Consider the following 14,861-nt stretch of genomic DNA (forward strand, 5'->3'; position numbering starts at 1 on the left):
CTGCATCATGCAGGGCCCGTGGCTAGGCACCGCTTTCCTCCAAGGGCTTTCTGCCCATTCCAATGCAGGAGATGGAGCTACAAGGTGCTTAGCACCCGAAGGCTAATGTGCTGAGATCACACCCCGGAGATCAAGCCCCACAATTGACCATAAGTTACTGCGCTTCACACAGGAACTGCTGGCTGGATTCTCTGGCCTAGACAACCCCCGTGGTCCCTTTGTGCCTGAAATAACAGCTGAGCCCCGTTCTCCGTCACTCTGCACCTTCGTGCGTCATTTGCGGGGGGCACAGTGAGAACGGCACCCCCACTAGCATCCCATGCTCACTGTGCATTGCAAGGCGGCTGATCCAGCCAAGCACGTCGGCGTGTGCTTTGCACGAGCCCCGGGAGCCATCACCTGGCCGGGGCGGGGTCATTGCCTGCCTCAAGCGAAGCAGCTGCCAAAGCACCGGGCTGGGTCAAAGGCAAAGGGGTTGGCTTCTCTAGTGAGCTTGGAGCACAGGCACAGGGTCTGAGTATTCCCAGAGCTCGGCGCCCAGCCCAGCACTAGCTCTCTTGGGGCTGCTCATCTCAGGACTGGCTGGGGGCTGGAGCACTCTGGGCTCTGTCACTTACCTTATGCACGGCCCTGCGACTCTTGGTGCCTGTTTCCCTCCCATCCTTCGTCTAGTTAGACTGAGCTCTTTGGGGTAGGGCCCAGCACAGTGGGAACATGGCCACTCATGGTTGGGGCATCTGGGCAGCACCTGGCACAAGTGGGCCCCTGATCTCGCTCAGCAGTGGGGGAGGGGATGTGTGTGTTGTGCATGCCTGGCATGACAAGGGCCCTGATCTTGGTTGGGGTCAGTGTGGCACCTGTGTGACAGGAGCCCTGATCTCGGCCCAAAACCCAGCCTGACAGGGCCCCACTCTTTGTTGGATGCTACTAGCACTGCAGTATAACCCATAATAGACAAGGTACAAAGCAACGGAGAAACAGGCCCTCGGTCAATCCCTTAACCGTCTCTCGGCCCGGCCAGCCCACACAAAATGACTAGAACTCCAGAGTTGTACGAAGTATAGAATCAACTGTATTCCCCTTTGCGGTAATGTACATGGGTTGAAAGTTTTTTTTGACTTCATCATAATTGGTAACACTTTACAGTAACATTGAAGAGTACAGGAAGTTTACAGGGTAAGTATGCAGAACCACAGAGGATTTCCCCCCAAACAATCAGGAAGGGGTTTCTGTTCCTTAAAAAAACTAAACCAAAACTGATACAAAAAGAATGAATTAAAAATTTATTTCCTCCCCACCTGGAATGCTGTAAAGGAAAAAGATTGGGAATTCTATTGGTAAAATAAACCAATCTCTCTCTCGATATTTTAAAAAGAGGCTATTTATCAGAGTGTCATATTTTTAAAATAGAGTTTGCAACCTTCATTTCTCCGCCCGAGCCCCTCCCCCAAACAAAAATAAAATATTAATAATGTACAAATTAATTTACAGTTGATAATGTTCATTACACTCCTAGAGAAATGGACAGAAAGCCCCCTCCTTCACCCTGCAGACAGTTCCATTCAGTGGCGAAGTTTGGAATGAACGAAACTCCAATAATTATCTGCGTCTTTAAAAAAAAGTTGGGATTTTTGGTAAGAGAAAAATACAGAACTTGAGCTCATGCAATGGTCTAAGATGCTGAGAGATGCCCACCAAATTTCACCTTGGCTAACATTCTCCAAAGCACCTAAGAGGTTTAGGAGCCTAAATTTCATTTTCAAAAAGTTTAGGAGCCTAAATACCCTGGAAACTTTGTAAAATGTGATGTCTTTTCTTAAAAAAAACCCACCTCAAAGCCTGAAAATTAATAGGAAATGGTTTCAGTTCACAGCTTACAATGGCAGATCTATCACTCTCTCTCCAGCTCGCTGCTAGCCCCCTTTGGCATTTTAGCATTGAAGGCGAGGGGGGTTTGCAATAACTTTGCCAGGCTTGAGAAATTGAAGTGCCTATTTCACCTGCATCCTATCACTCTGAAAGAAAGAATTCCGATCCAAATTCCTTGCCTCCCTAAACCCTTCCCAGCGATGGGCTTGATCCTGGTAGGGCTGGACTTCTCCAACCCCAATCCAGCACAGCTCCCTTAGCTTCATTGATGATACCACCCCAGAGAAAAGGGGTTTACTGTTAGATCTAGCAGATGGACAGTGAGATCTGATGGCTGGGAGCTGGCGCCAGTAAGATGCACGTTTTTAATGGGGGAGATGAGGAATGAAATTTTAGAGCCGTTCCCCAAGGGATGTGGAGGATTCTGAATCCCTCGAGGGCTTTCTATCATCCAATAGATATGGTTTAATTGGGAGGCAACTCATGGGCTGGGTGCTGGAACCTCTGGGCAAAATTCTGCCATGTCTCTTCCAATCTGTGACTCTTTCCCTCCTGGCTTTGACCGGACAACCCCTATGCTTTGAGTTAGGCAGGTGCTGAAGTGCGTTGCTGCATCGGAACCAGCTGGAAAGCCCCTGACAGAACAAAGCCCTGTGGCACCGACCTGTCTGGAAGCAGGGGCTGGCCCTGTTGGCCAGTTCGCATGGAAGGATGGGCTGGAGTCTTGCAGAATTGAGATCAAAGATAGGAGTTGGTCTCCAGTGGCCAGGCCCAGAGATCATCAAGGGATCCTACCTGTAACATGCCACACGCCTCGGCAGGGAGAGATTTTTTGTCTCTAGCTCCTTTTCAAACGTCCTTCCAAACCCTCTTTGATTCTTCTGTGGTAAACTGTCCACACATATACGTTATATAATATATATATTTATATATATATATATTTTATATATATATAGAGCTCTCTTTATATATAGTCATTTGAAAAGCCTTTCCAATTCCCCCAGTGCGGGGCGAAGGTGAGGGTGAAGGAAATAGTCCAACGCCTCCATCCCCCCTTCATTTGCAAATTCCCATCAACAGCTGCTTACCCCCCTGTCCTGGATACCTTGAAAGAACAACACAATTTAAGGACATGCTCTGAGAAGACACTTAAAGGATGATCACAATAGCACCTTGGCATGGAGAAAAGGGGATGGGAGTGGAGGAGGCATGGGGGAAAAGGAATTATGCCATCAATCCCCTGAAAACAAAACAGAAACATCGTCTATATTTTCCCATCTCTCCCACCCCCACACATCCCGAGCAGGTACCCCCAAACCAGTCTCAGCTCCCGTCGCTGTTGCTTTTGCAAAAACCAACATCAGCCCAACTCTAACTCTTTTGAGAATAGCACCCCCTTTTGTTACTACAGAGCAGAGAGCCGACTGGCTGATCAGTTCCATAGTTGGACAAGATCCATGTTAACTGCTTTATTTACCACCATCGGTATTAATGGATTCATTTTTATTTTCCCGAGAGTTCGTGATTTTGTGTTTCGGTTCGGTTTACTCCACACATTTCCAAGACTCTGACACATTAACAAAGAGAGAGAGAAAAAAATCAGTTATAATTAAAGAACCCCCCCCTTTTATTGTTTTAATAATAATTCCGAGTGAGACCGATTTTTCGTCCCCAAAATCTTTGCCCAGCCAAGTTTTCTGGATCCAGCTGTATCCTGCTCCGCGTCGGAATTTTGTCGATAGTTATGAGAGAAAAATCAAATATTTTGTATCCCAATTGGATTAGTCTGTTTCCAAACAGGGCATGGGAGAGGGGTCTAAAAGGGGTGGGGAGATGTACCCCGAAGTTTCATCCAGATGAGGAAGCGTCTAACCTCCTGGGATAACGGGGGGGGGGGAATGAGCTGTCACCTATATATATATATATACACACACACATATATATATCTATAAGGCAATATCCTGGCTCAGCTTTATCTAGGGAGCTCTGAAGCCTTCATCAATCTGTCTACCCCACCCTCAGATCCTCGTTTTCTGTTCTGTTTCCGAGTGGTTGCTTATTTCCGATGCCAACCTCTAACCATGGTGTGTGTGATTTGATCGCCCCCTGCCCTGTTCTTTCCCCCACTTCCTTTGCTAAAAGGAAAACAAATTAAGCAAACCCCCAAGATCTGAAGGAATCCGGGGCGGGGTGTGGGAAGCGAGCATGATTTTGATTTTGGGGTGGTTGTTATTAATTTACGAGGATGAACAGAAAAATTAAATAAGGGGGAAATGAACAAATTGAAACCAGTGTGGGGTGGAGGTGGGGGGCAGGATCCACTGGTTGCCTCTGTGATGCAGAGGGAGGAGAAAGGAAGGCTGGGAGGTTTCGTTGGTCTCTTGTATCCAAAGGTTGGCATGATTTGAGCCGGTCTCACCCTGCGATCGTCTCTCTCTCGCGCTCGCCACCAGAGGGACAGGAGGGAGGCGGGGCCGGGGGGGCGGAGACTCACACATAATACTCCTTGTCCTTGTTTTTCTTGCTCTTGCTGGGGGTTTTGGTGGCAGAGGTGGGTTTCTCCTTCACCACCGTGCCATTGCTCTGTGCCGAGTTGCTGATGTAGTTCCGGCTCTGATCCACCTGGTAAGAGCCTTCGTCCCGGTTTCGGTACTTGTACATGGCATAGAGGAGGATGAGGATGCACAGGGCGGCCGCCGCCACAATGCCGACCACCATCCCCGTGGTGCTGCTAGATTCGCGGATCACCTCGACGGCTCCCGGGGGACCCCTCTCCCCCGAGCCGGTGGGGTTAGCTGTGGGTAGATTGTGGAAATTGGGGGAAGACGTTATACCGGGGTACTTATGCCTGTTACGGTTGTCGAGTTCAAAAGAGGTGGGCAGAGGGGGGTACTGGTCTGGGTGGGGTTTGGGGGCCTCGCGATTGTTCATTTTGCCGGCGGGGATGTTACGGACCAGATCGGGAGAGGCAGTGGAGGTCAGGAGCTCAGGGATTGAGGATGAAGCCGGCACTCCTGTCCTAATGTTGGGCCTGAAGCCTTGGGACTTTTTAGATGCTCCATCTGGCCTGGCCAGCAGGGTCCTATCTGTGACCAAGGGGAATGTGGTGTAAAAATCTTCGTCATCAGTAGGGGGCAGGCTGGAGTCGAAGACCTCGCCCGAGGCGTAACCGGAGGCCTCAATGCCCTCTTCACAATCGCTGTCCTCTTGGTCGGCTAAGCACGGGGGTTTTTGATTGGCGGAAGGGGCTAGGGTGTCTCTGGTGGTCTCTATTACAGTTAGGAAGGGGCCAAAGGTAGGTGGCGGGGGTATGAATGGAGACCGGGTGGCAATTGGTGGGGTGTCTAAGGAATCTTCGGTAATTATGGGCAATACTAATTCACCTCCTAGAACAGAGAGAAATAAAGGGGGAAGAGAAACAGAAAAGGAGAGATGGGTTAATACGAACCGGAGGAAAAACTGCCACATTTGGACACAAGAAACTGAATCAAACTGATCAACTGAATTTAAAACTAGACTCGTTCCCCAATCTCTGGCTGCTTTTTAAACGAATCTTTACGACTGTTTTTCATTTTAAACTGTAGCTTTTTACAACAAAATCTAGAGAAATCATAAATTTAAAGAAAAAGAATTAAAAAAAAGAAATTAGTCATTTAATGCAAAAAAATTAAACAGATTTTCAAACAGCAGAATTAAGTAATAATAAAAGAAAAAACCTAATTGCAAACTGCTTTTCACATTTCTTTTTATTCCCCTCCTTTTCTCTTTCATTTCATTTTTTCCCTTTTCTTTTCGTTTTAAAAATAAGAGAGCAAACCACAGAATTCAATCAACTTACATCAACAAATTGGCCATGTGATTTTAGCATGAAGAAAAAAAATTACAAAAAAGAAAACTAGGTAAGAATGTTTTTTTGGAGAAAAAACAACTTTTTTTTCTTTCTTTTTTTTTAAACATCTCTTTTCTCTACCACTCGCCTTTTCAATTATCTCTCTAGAGTCATTTCTATGTTTCTTTCTTTCTCTTTTTCCATCTGGATTCGTTTCTCTTTCTATCTATACTCTTTCTTTCTAGATTCATTTGTGTCTATATTCTTTGATTTTTCTTTCTAACTAGATTTGTTCCTCTTTTTCTAGATTAATATCTATAGTCTTTGTTTAGATACATTTTCTTTCCTTCTCTCTCTCTGTATTCTTTTATCTATCTTCTTTCTTTTTATCTAGATTCATTTCTATCTATACTATTTCTACATTAATTCCTGTGTCTATCTATATTCTTTTTTTCGGTCTAGCTGGATTAATTTATCTTTCCTTCTAGATTCATCTATAGTTTTTCCTCTCTAGACATATTTTCTTTTTTACTTTCATTCTATCTAGATTATTTTTTCTTTCTACATCCATTTCCTTCTTTCCACCTATATAGATTCATTTCTGTTTCTTTCTATATTAATTTAGCTACCTTTTTCTTTATTAATTTTCTTTCTAGATTCATTAATCTATGGTCTCTCCATCTAGATGCATTTTCTTTCTTTCTTTCATTTTTTCTTTCTAGATTAATTTCTCTACCTATCTAGATTCATTTCTTTCTTTCTTTCTTTCTTCTGCATATTTTAAAATCTTTCCCTCCCCCTACCCAGACACACTTTTCGACTCTGTCTGTCTGTCTGCAGTTTCCAGTCCCACCTCCCACCTCTCCCTCCCCCCACTTTTTTTTTTTACATCTGGCAACCAAAGTTGATGTTGAAATGACAAGGACACTGCACACATTATTTTGGTCCTTTGCACTGGCTGTAAATTTGGCGGGTGTGTGTTGGGAAAATACACGTTTCAAAAACATACATAACTATATTTTCAGTAGCTGTTTTGACAGATCTATGGGTTCTGTCCCTATTAGAACTGGAAAGAAAGCAGATAGAGGGACAGATGCCTAGCACCACTGACGTCAACAGGAATAGAACCCAGGAATCCTGACTGCCAGAGCTGGGGATAAAACCCAGCAGGCCTGACTCCTATGCAGTTACACCCCACTGCACCAGCTGAGGATGAGGACTCTAGGAGTTTGGCAGACTATTCCCAGTATGTGCCATTTCCATCAGCCGGTTTCCAGTTTCCTCACCAGATTCTCAATGGACAGTACCAAAGCCATGGGCTCCCTAGCTACACCAATCTTCCTGGCAGTAGCAGGATTAGAACTCCCAACCTTGCTACCCCTAAACTGCCCACGGACTGGAGCTAAAAGAGACTCGCTGTTAACTGTGTGGGGCTCTGTCATACAGAGCTGTGACTCTGATTCCTCCCAGGGGACGGCAGTGGCACCCTCTTCCCCACCACTTCGTTACAGCCCAGCCTGTAGTAGCAGTGCTGTGTCTGTACAACGATTGGGGCTGCCTGCCAAGGTGGACTCCAGGGGCAGGCTGTCCCAAGGGGTGGGACTATTAGCACCTATGCAGTGGGCAGTGTTCCCTCTAATTTTTCTCACCCATGTGCAGATTGAATTTTATTATATGCACCAATATGGAGGTGACGTGTGACACATCACCTCCATATTGGTGCACATAACAAAGTTAATGTGGTGGGGAGGGACCGAGGGGTTTGGAGTGTGGGAGGGGGCTCAGGGCTGGGGCCGAGGGTTGGGGTGTGGGGGGCTGAGGACTCCAGCAGAGGGTGCAGGCTCTGGGGTGGGACTGGGGATGAGGGGCTCAGGACTGGGGCAGAGGGTTGGGGGGCGGGCTCTGGGGTGGGGCCAGGGATGAGGGGTTTGGGATGCAGGCTGCCTTGGGGCTACAACAGCAGCACCTGGGCTGGGGGAGAGAGGTGCCTCTCGCGGGCCACGGCAGGTCCAGGCCAGGGTTGGGTTGGGGGAGGGGTGCCTCTTACGGGCCATGACAGGTCCAGGCTGGGGGAAGGGCACCTCCCCCCAGCCACAGCAGGTCTGGGGCTGGGGGCCTCCCCCAGGCCGCAGCAAGTCCTGGGCTGGGGCGGGGGTGGGGTGCCTCTCCCCACCACGGCAGGTCTGGGGCTGGGCTGGGCAGGGGGAGAGGCATCTCTTCCCACCGCAGCCTGAATACCTGCGCTAACGTGGCTGCTTCGAGGGAACTTAGGCAGTGAGCTCATAAACCTGCATATGTGCTCACACCACCAGTGGGCGCTGTGATAGGACAGGGGGGTTTGCATGAGAATGCACCCAACAGAGCCACTACCCTCCATGGTTTACAGACCAAATACTCTGCTCCGCTTATGGGGCAGGGGTGAACTGAACGTGGAAGGGAAATGAGTTACACAACAGCTTGAAGCAAGTGGCTTAGTGCTCTGGGAGTCAGGACTCCTGAGTTCTTTTCCTGGATCTGGATGGGAAATTGAGTCAGGTGGCTAAAGCAGGGGAGCTAGGAGCCAGGATTCCTGGAGTCTAGCCCTGGCTTGGGAGGGTAGTGGTTAGATCAGGGATAGGTAGGTGTCAGGAGTCCTGAGGACTGTGGCCTGTTTCTCTGTTGCTTTACCAGTGAGTCACTTCACTTAGCTGCTCCTTCATTAGCAATATCAGAGATAACATGACCACTCTGCAGGGAGTATTTGGGGTGGAATTAACTACGTGCATGCTTTGAGCGCCCACGTCTCATGCGCCAGGTGGTGTGCAATATGAGAGTGACTCTCCTTTACAAGGCTGCGGTAGGTATTTAACTGATCTGTGTGTTTTCAGTACCCCTTCCTGCAGGGGGGGCAGTGAAAGGAAGTCACTGCTTAGTTAGAGCCCTCAGCCAAGCCTGGGACTCAGAGCTGTTACCTGACACAGGGTCTCAAGAGGGAGAGGATGTTGGCGACTGAGTGAGTTTATGAAGGAAGCTCACGAGAGATCACCATGACTGACTTAGTCAAGCAGCAGGGTGTCATGAGATCTGACTCCAGGTATCCAATAGGTGCAAAAGACACTGGGTGGAGGGAGAATGGCTTGGAGGGAAATTAGGGGCTAGGGGATGAACAGGAGCAAAGAAACTTGGAGGGGAATAAACTGTAGGGGACAATCCTGGCCACTGGTGGTGGGGGGAATAGACTGTAGGAGCCAATTTTGGCTGGTGGAAAATACACTGATGGAAAGGACAGCTCCAGAGGCAGGGAGTGGGGTCCATAACTATCATGTGTCAGGGAGTTCCGCAGGCTAATGATGTTGTGTACAAATGGAGTCACTTGATATGTGTTGCTTGGAATTTCATGGGGGTTCCTCAATGGTGAGTGAAGGTGAATTACAGATCCCAGTTGCCTGTCTAGATTCTGTACATCCTTTAGGCCCCTCTAGCATATCCCCCTCTCCTTCATCTCCTTGCTGAGCTAAACACCCTGATCTTGTCAGCCTCCTCTGCTTCCAGATCTTGAATTGTTTTCATTGCCCTGTGATTTCTGCCAAGCTGGGGCCATCTCATAGATCTACCCAATGGCACGAGACTATTCTGCTGTATAACAGTCTCCCTGCTTCTGCACACACTCCTGGCCTATTCTGCACTGGTTGAGTGCTGCTGTGCACTTAGAAGAAGTTGCAATTGAGCTGCAGGGGGCACTGTGCTGCTGGGAGTGGGGTGGGGACTCAGTAGGGGGTGCTCTCTCCCCAAAGTCAGTACTAACCCCAATGTGGCACTAGGGGGTGCTGTGCTTCAAGCAGTGGTGCACATTACCCATAGGGATAGTCAGCTGCATCTCAGCAATGGGTGAAGGATCCCAGTATAAACAGGCCCCCATTACTCCACCCCAGAGGCAGCTGCATCTCCACACTGGGTGAAGGATCCCTATAGCTCATCTAGCTCAGAGTCACATACATTAGCTCAATATTATCATTAAAAGCTGCATTCTTTGTCAGCTGAAGAAAACAGAATCAGGGCTGCATTATGGTTTGAAAGGCAGCAGTAAATAACAGGGAAGGAAAAGCTTCTCCCTACAATTGCACACGCCAACGCCAAAGTCTCCCGTGGTTGACAGAGAATCCCTCTCCCCCTCCCAGACAGATCAGAAATGGAAAACGCCACACTACTCCCTAGGCCCACACACTTTGGGGATCGACCGTAGCTCCGTCACTGGGCTGGAAAGATCTGGCCAGACTCTTTATTACAAGCCTTGCTCGATTGTTGGTATGATAGATTGTAATAGTATTCTGGGCTGGCTGGGCCCATAGGTCGGAGCTGGAGTGGTGGGGGGATACTGGTTTGGCTGGGTCAATGAATATGAGCCCGGGGGCGGGGGAGATACTGAGCTGGCTGGGGCCACAGTCTGGCCCAGGGTGGCAGGGAGACGGGATACTCTTATCACCCAGTCCCAGGGGTACCAGTCCATGTGCTGAGCTGCCTTGGCTGGGGATGGGCCATTTTGTGCTGGTGGCTGCATGCAAAGGATTCCAGGCTGATATGGCAAAGCCTCACCCAGTAGCTGGGGCTGCACAGTTGGGGGCTGGGTGCAGCAGCCAACCCTTTCCCTCACAGGGTAATCCAGCAGCTCCCTGCAAGCCATCACCAGGGGGTTCAGAAGAAATCAGTTGGGCCCAGAACACCAGGAGAATTTTTCAAGGTTCTCTCCTGTTTGATGGTCTCTTTTTTGATTCCAGAGCCCCACCCCACCCTGGGGCACAGTCACTGCATGACAACTGGCCCCTGCTGCAGAAGCGCATGGGCTGCAGCTCCTGGCTTCTCCCTGTACCCCAACATTGCATTTGCTGATGCGGGGTCCCAGCTCTCCTCTGCTCTGCCCCCATTGCACCTGTATTCTCCTGCAGCTCCAGGCTCAGGGGCTCTTCACCTGCTCTCACCCAAACCAGGGGGGGGGGGCGGGGGGCAGAAAGACAAGGAGGAGGCAGGCCAGCCCATTGTTTGCAGGAGAGGAGGGGGGAACGAGCAAGGGCAGGTCAGTCCATTGTTTGCAGGAGAGGAGGGGGGGCCCAGGAGGCAGGCTAGCCCATTGTCTGCAGGTGAGGAGGGGGAAGAGGGAGTGGGCCAGCCCATTGTCTGGGGGAGAGGAGGAGGGAAGAGAGAGCGGGGCAACCCATTGTCTGCAGGAGAGAGGGGGGAAGAAAGGAAATGACGAGGGAGCAGAGCTGACCAAGCTGCTAGGCTCTCTCTGCCCCCACCCCCCAACTCCTCTGCTGAGGGTGCGGGGAGAAGAGCTCAGCCTACCTCCTGCGGCAGTCCTGATTAGTTGCTCTCCCCCCAGAAGTGGGTAGGGATTCCTGGGAGGATGGGCAAATTGGTCTGATCCAACCCCCCTGCTCTAACCACTCAGAACTCTGGGTCCCACTGGTGCCTCTGTCACTCTGTGTCAAGACCTTGGGAGCAAGGAAGGGGAGGGGAGCGCTCACCCCAAAGCCACAGGGGGACAGGGACCACAGCTGAACAACACCCAGTCCCCTTACTGCCCCCAGCCAGCTCCTTCTCCTCCCGCTGCTGCCCCCCAACTGCCTTCCCAATATTAATTAAAAGTCTGCAAGAAGGTGTGTGTATGTTTTTAATGAGCAGCCCCTATCTGCTTGCCGAGCCCCCCCGCTGGGCCTTTCATTTTCTCCTGTCTCTTCCCCTCCTCTGGTTTTTATTGTGATGCATTTGGAAACATTTGGCAAGCACTGCACAAAGGAGCCGCGCTGCCTTTGATCACGGAGAAGAAGAGAGAAATAACATAACCGTGGCGCCGTCGGTACGGGAGAAGAAAGGATGCACCAGCAATTACTCAACTCACAAGGGAGGGCCACCATATAGGGGGGAGCAGCTAATTAGTCCCTTGTTTTATTGGGGAGCAAAGCAGTAGCAGCCCGGGTGTCCACCCTGAAATTAGGGCTAGATCTTCCCCGTGCTGTGGTCTAATGTTGGACTGGGAACCAGGACTCCTGCCTGGTTCTATCCCAGCTCTGGGAGGGGAGTGGGGTCTAGTGGGTTAGAGCGGGGGCTGGGACTCCTGGGTTCCATCCTATTCCCAGCTCTGCCACTGATCTGGGGCACGTTCCTTCCCCTCTTGATGCCTCTGTTTCCCCTCCTACCCTTGTCTAGTTAGACTGAGCTCCTGGGGACAGGGACTGTCTCTCCCTTTGAGCCTGTGCAGCACCTGGCCTGATGGGGACCTGGCCTGATCTCAGTTGTAATCTCTAGGCACTGCTGCATAATTAAGAAGAGGTTGATTTGCACCATTTGGGGCTCTGCTCCTGAAGTTCCTTGGTAGCGGGTCCTTGGGAGGTCTGTCCATCTCATGCCTCTAGTCACACAACCTGAGGGAGTGAGCACCCCCTGCAGGTCCTGCTGAAAACGGGGCCCTCCTACAAGGATGCATGTATGCGCAGACTAACACTTGTGAGCAGTGTGGGCATGGCGTGTGCACACGCACACTAAGCTTGGTGCCCTAACAGCACAGATGTGTGCTAGCCAAATTACAGATGTGTGTGAACCTGGAGGCAAGACTAGAGGGGGAACCCAGAGGGGCGCTAGTCCCACAGAGGGGTGTGCAGCATATCAGTGGCTTGCAGGTAGTAGGGTGACCAGGCAGCAAGTGTGAAAAATCGGGACAAGGAGCAGTGGGTAATAGGAGCCTATATAATAAAAAGACCCCAAAATCGGGACTGTCCCTATAAAATCGGGACGTCTGGTCACCCTAGCAGGTAGACACCAAGCAATATAGATCTGCAAAAGCCTATTGCATAGGCAGGTAACTACAAGCCAGTTATACAGCTGGGTATGGTACCATTTGCATTTGGGGGTGGGGGAGGGCACTGAGAGCTGAAATACAGAGGGAGCTGGGCAAAGAGTGAAAGGAAACGAGTTTTATCACAGAAATATCCCCTCAGTGTTTGTTACTTGACTGCTAGAGCAGCAGCAGCAGGGCCTAGTGGTTAGAGCACTGGCTGGGAGGCAGGACTCCTGTGTTCTATTCCCCTCTCTGCCATCGCCCTTGTGGTGGTCCCTTCCCCTTGGTGCCTCTGCTTCTCCTCCCTCCCTTCATCTATTCAGCCTGTGAGCTCTTCATGCAGAGACTCTGTGTCACTGGGGGTTTGTCCCGCTCCTGGCACAATGGGGACCCCAGTGGTCAGAGCCTCTCGCTGCTGCTGTGATGTACACAAGCCCCGGTTACAGCCATGCGTGAGCACAGCAGCAGGACTGACGGGTACAGATGTGTCTTCTGCAGCTCCAGCTGTGTGGGGGTGCACTGCCAATGCAAAGAGGCATGCAGCTGGGTTTTATGCCCTTCCGGCTGTGCAAAATGATGCATTGGAAATCAGCAGCACTGGGATATTGTTACAGGGGCCTGAGTCTCCAGCGACGGTAGTGGGGATTGAAGGTGAGCCGTGCTTCTGAAAACTAGGCCATGGGCCAGAACCTGAGCTGGGGTAAGTCAGTAGCTTCACTGACTCCAATGAGTGCCCCCTGCTGAACCACCCACCCCGCTCCCTGCAACACGGCCCCTCTAGTGTCATGCTGGGGTCAGAGCACCCCCTGCTGAGTCCCCACTCTGCTCCTTTCAGCACCGCACCCCCTAGCATCAGGCTGGGATTAGATCTGACTCCAGCATGAAAGCATCCCCTGCTGAACTCCTTACAGCCTCTGGCCACAGAGGTCTAGACGCACATGTGCAATCAACATTTCCCACCCAACGCCCATGTAATGCCTGCCTGGTGCAGCTCAGAATGCCATCTAACTGGCCCGCTGGCTGGCAGAGAGACTGAATGGGGGGTGAGCAGGGTTTCTCTGGGGCATGGGGAGGCATGCTGGCCGGGGTGGGGCCCCATGTGTGTGGGTGCCGGAGGCAGATCTCCCTGCTGCTGCCCTGGCTCTGAGAAATCTCACACACAATGGGGGAGGCAGATTCATCCCTGGCACAGGAGATAAACATGCACCGAAGAGTCCTGGCGCTCCCCAGACAATAAAGAATGAAGCTAATGAACCAGGCCCAGTGCAGCACCAGGCGCTCCCTGCACTGCCAGGCTCATAAATCCCCCCTTGCTTCCCATCAGGGAGGAGACAGCGTAAATTTCATGCCCCACCAGGGCCTGGGTGATGCGGAACAGGGAGTGGGGTGGAGAGGAGGGGGTTAAGAGCAATCAACTGTGTGGATGCTGGGCGGGTGGGGGGGTGTGTCAATGAGAGAGTGGGATCTACCCCCACCAGCCCATGCTGCGATTTCCATTCCATATAGAGAGGACACAAAGCCACATCAATCTGTGGCTGGGTGTGTTTCTGCAGGGACGGCGGGGTTCTGCCTGCAGCCAGTGCAGTGTCTCCCATGGATGTGGCTCTCTGCTCTACTCACTCTCTGCCTGGATTTATGGCTCTTTCCTCACTACTCCCCCCCTCCACACACACACACATTCCACGCTCTCGTTCTATGCCTCTGGCCATAACAACCCTGGCTGTGATCTTGTCAGATCTTAGCACTTGGCCACAGAGGGGATTGGCGCAAAAGAACAAACCTGCGCGAGACAGCGGCTCCCCCTGGCTAAGTTGGGTCGTTGCGCTGGTAGGGAGAGTGGCAGGACAAACCCAAGGGGCTGGGAAGCTCACCTTGCAGTCAGTGCTGACTCCAGCGTGGTGCTAGGGGGCACTGTGCTGCAGGGAGTGGGGTGGGAGGCTCAATAGGGGGCACTCTTGCCCTGGATCTGGAATTGAAGCCAGGTCTCCCTGGTCACCTGAGCAACTGAACCATCCTTCCTCTCCCCCTCATCGCTCCGGATCAGACCAACAAGTGCATCCAGCCCAGTATCCTCCCCACTCCCCCCTGGATCAGACCAATGAGCTGCTCTTGCCTGGTATTACCCAATGTCCCTTGTCACTCCAGATCAGTCTAATAACCCACCTGCCCACCGTGCTGGATCAGCCCAACAGGCCCGCTAACCCAGTACCCCATCTTCGACAGTGGCCAGCACCAGCGGCTTCAGAAGCAGGTTCAAAGAACCCTGCAGTGATGGGTCCCCCTGCCCCCAGCTGGTCCCACCCGGAGGAGTTCAGTTCCTTCCATAGCCGCTGGTTATTATGCTGAATTCTA

The 14,861-nt window shown here is 51.1% G+C and overlaps 1 protein-coding gene across 3 annotated transcripts in view; it reads right to left on the reverse strand.

The window, feature by feature from the left end:
- Nucleotides 1-1,049: 1,049 nt before the first annotated feature.
- The window catches only part of NRXN2 (neurexin 2), a 369,827-nt gene continuing 356,015 nt past the window's right edge, over nucleotides 1,050-14,861 (reverse strand). For 2 of the 3 annotated variants that reach the window (XM_045024467.1, XM_045024466.1), the window contains one exon: nucleotides 1,050-5,255. In XM_045024467.1, coding sequence (XP_044880402.1) covers nucleotides 4,360-5,255 — 896 coding nt within the window. In that variant the 3' untranslated portion in view covers nucleotides 1,050-4,359. The remainder of the gene's footprint in view (nucleotides 5,256-14,861) is intronic. The other variant, XM_045024465.1, reaches the window with a different exon arrangement.

This window comes from Mauremys mutica, chromosome 7 (assembly GCF_020497125.1).
Source record: "Mauremys mutica isolate MM-2020 ecotype Southern chromosome 7, ASM2049712v1, whole genome shotgun sequence".
Lineage (NCBI taxonomy): Eukaryota > Metazoa > Chordata > Testudines > Geoemydidae > Mauremys > Mauremys mutica.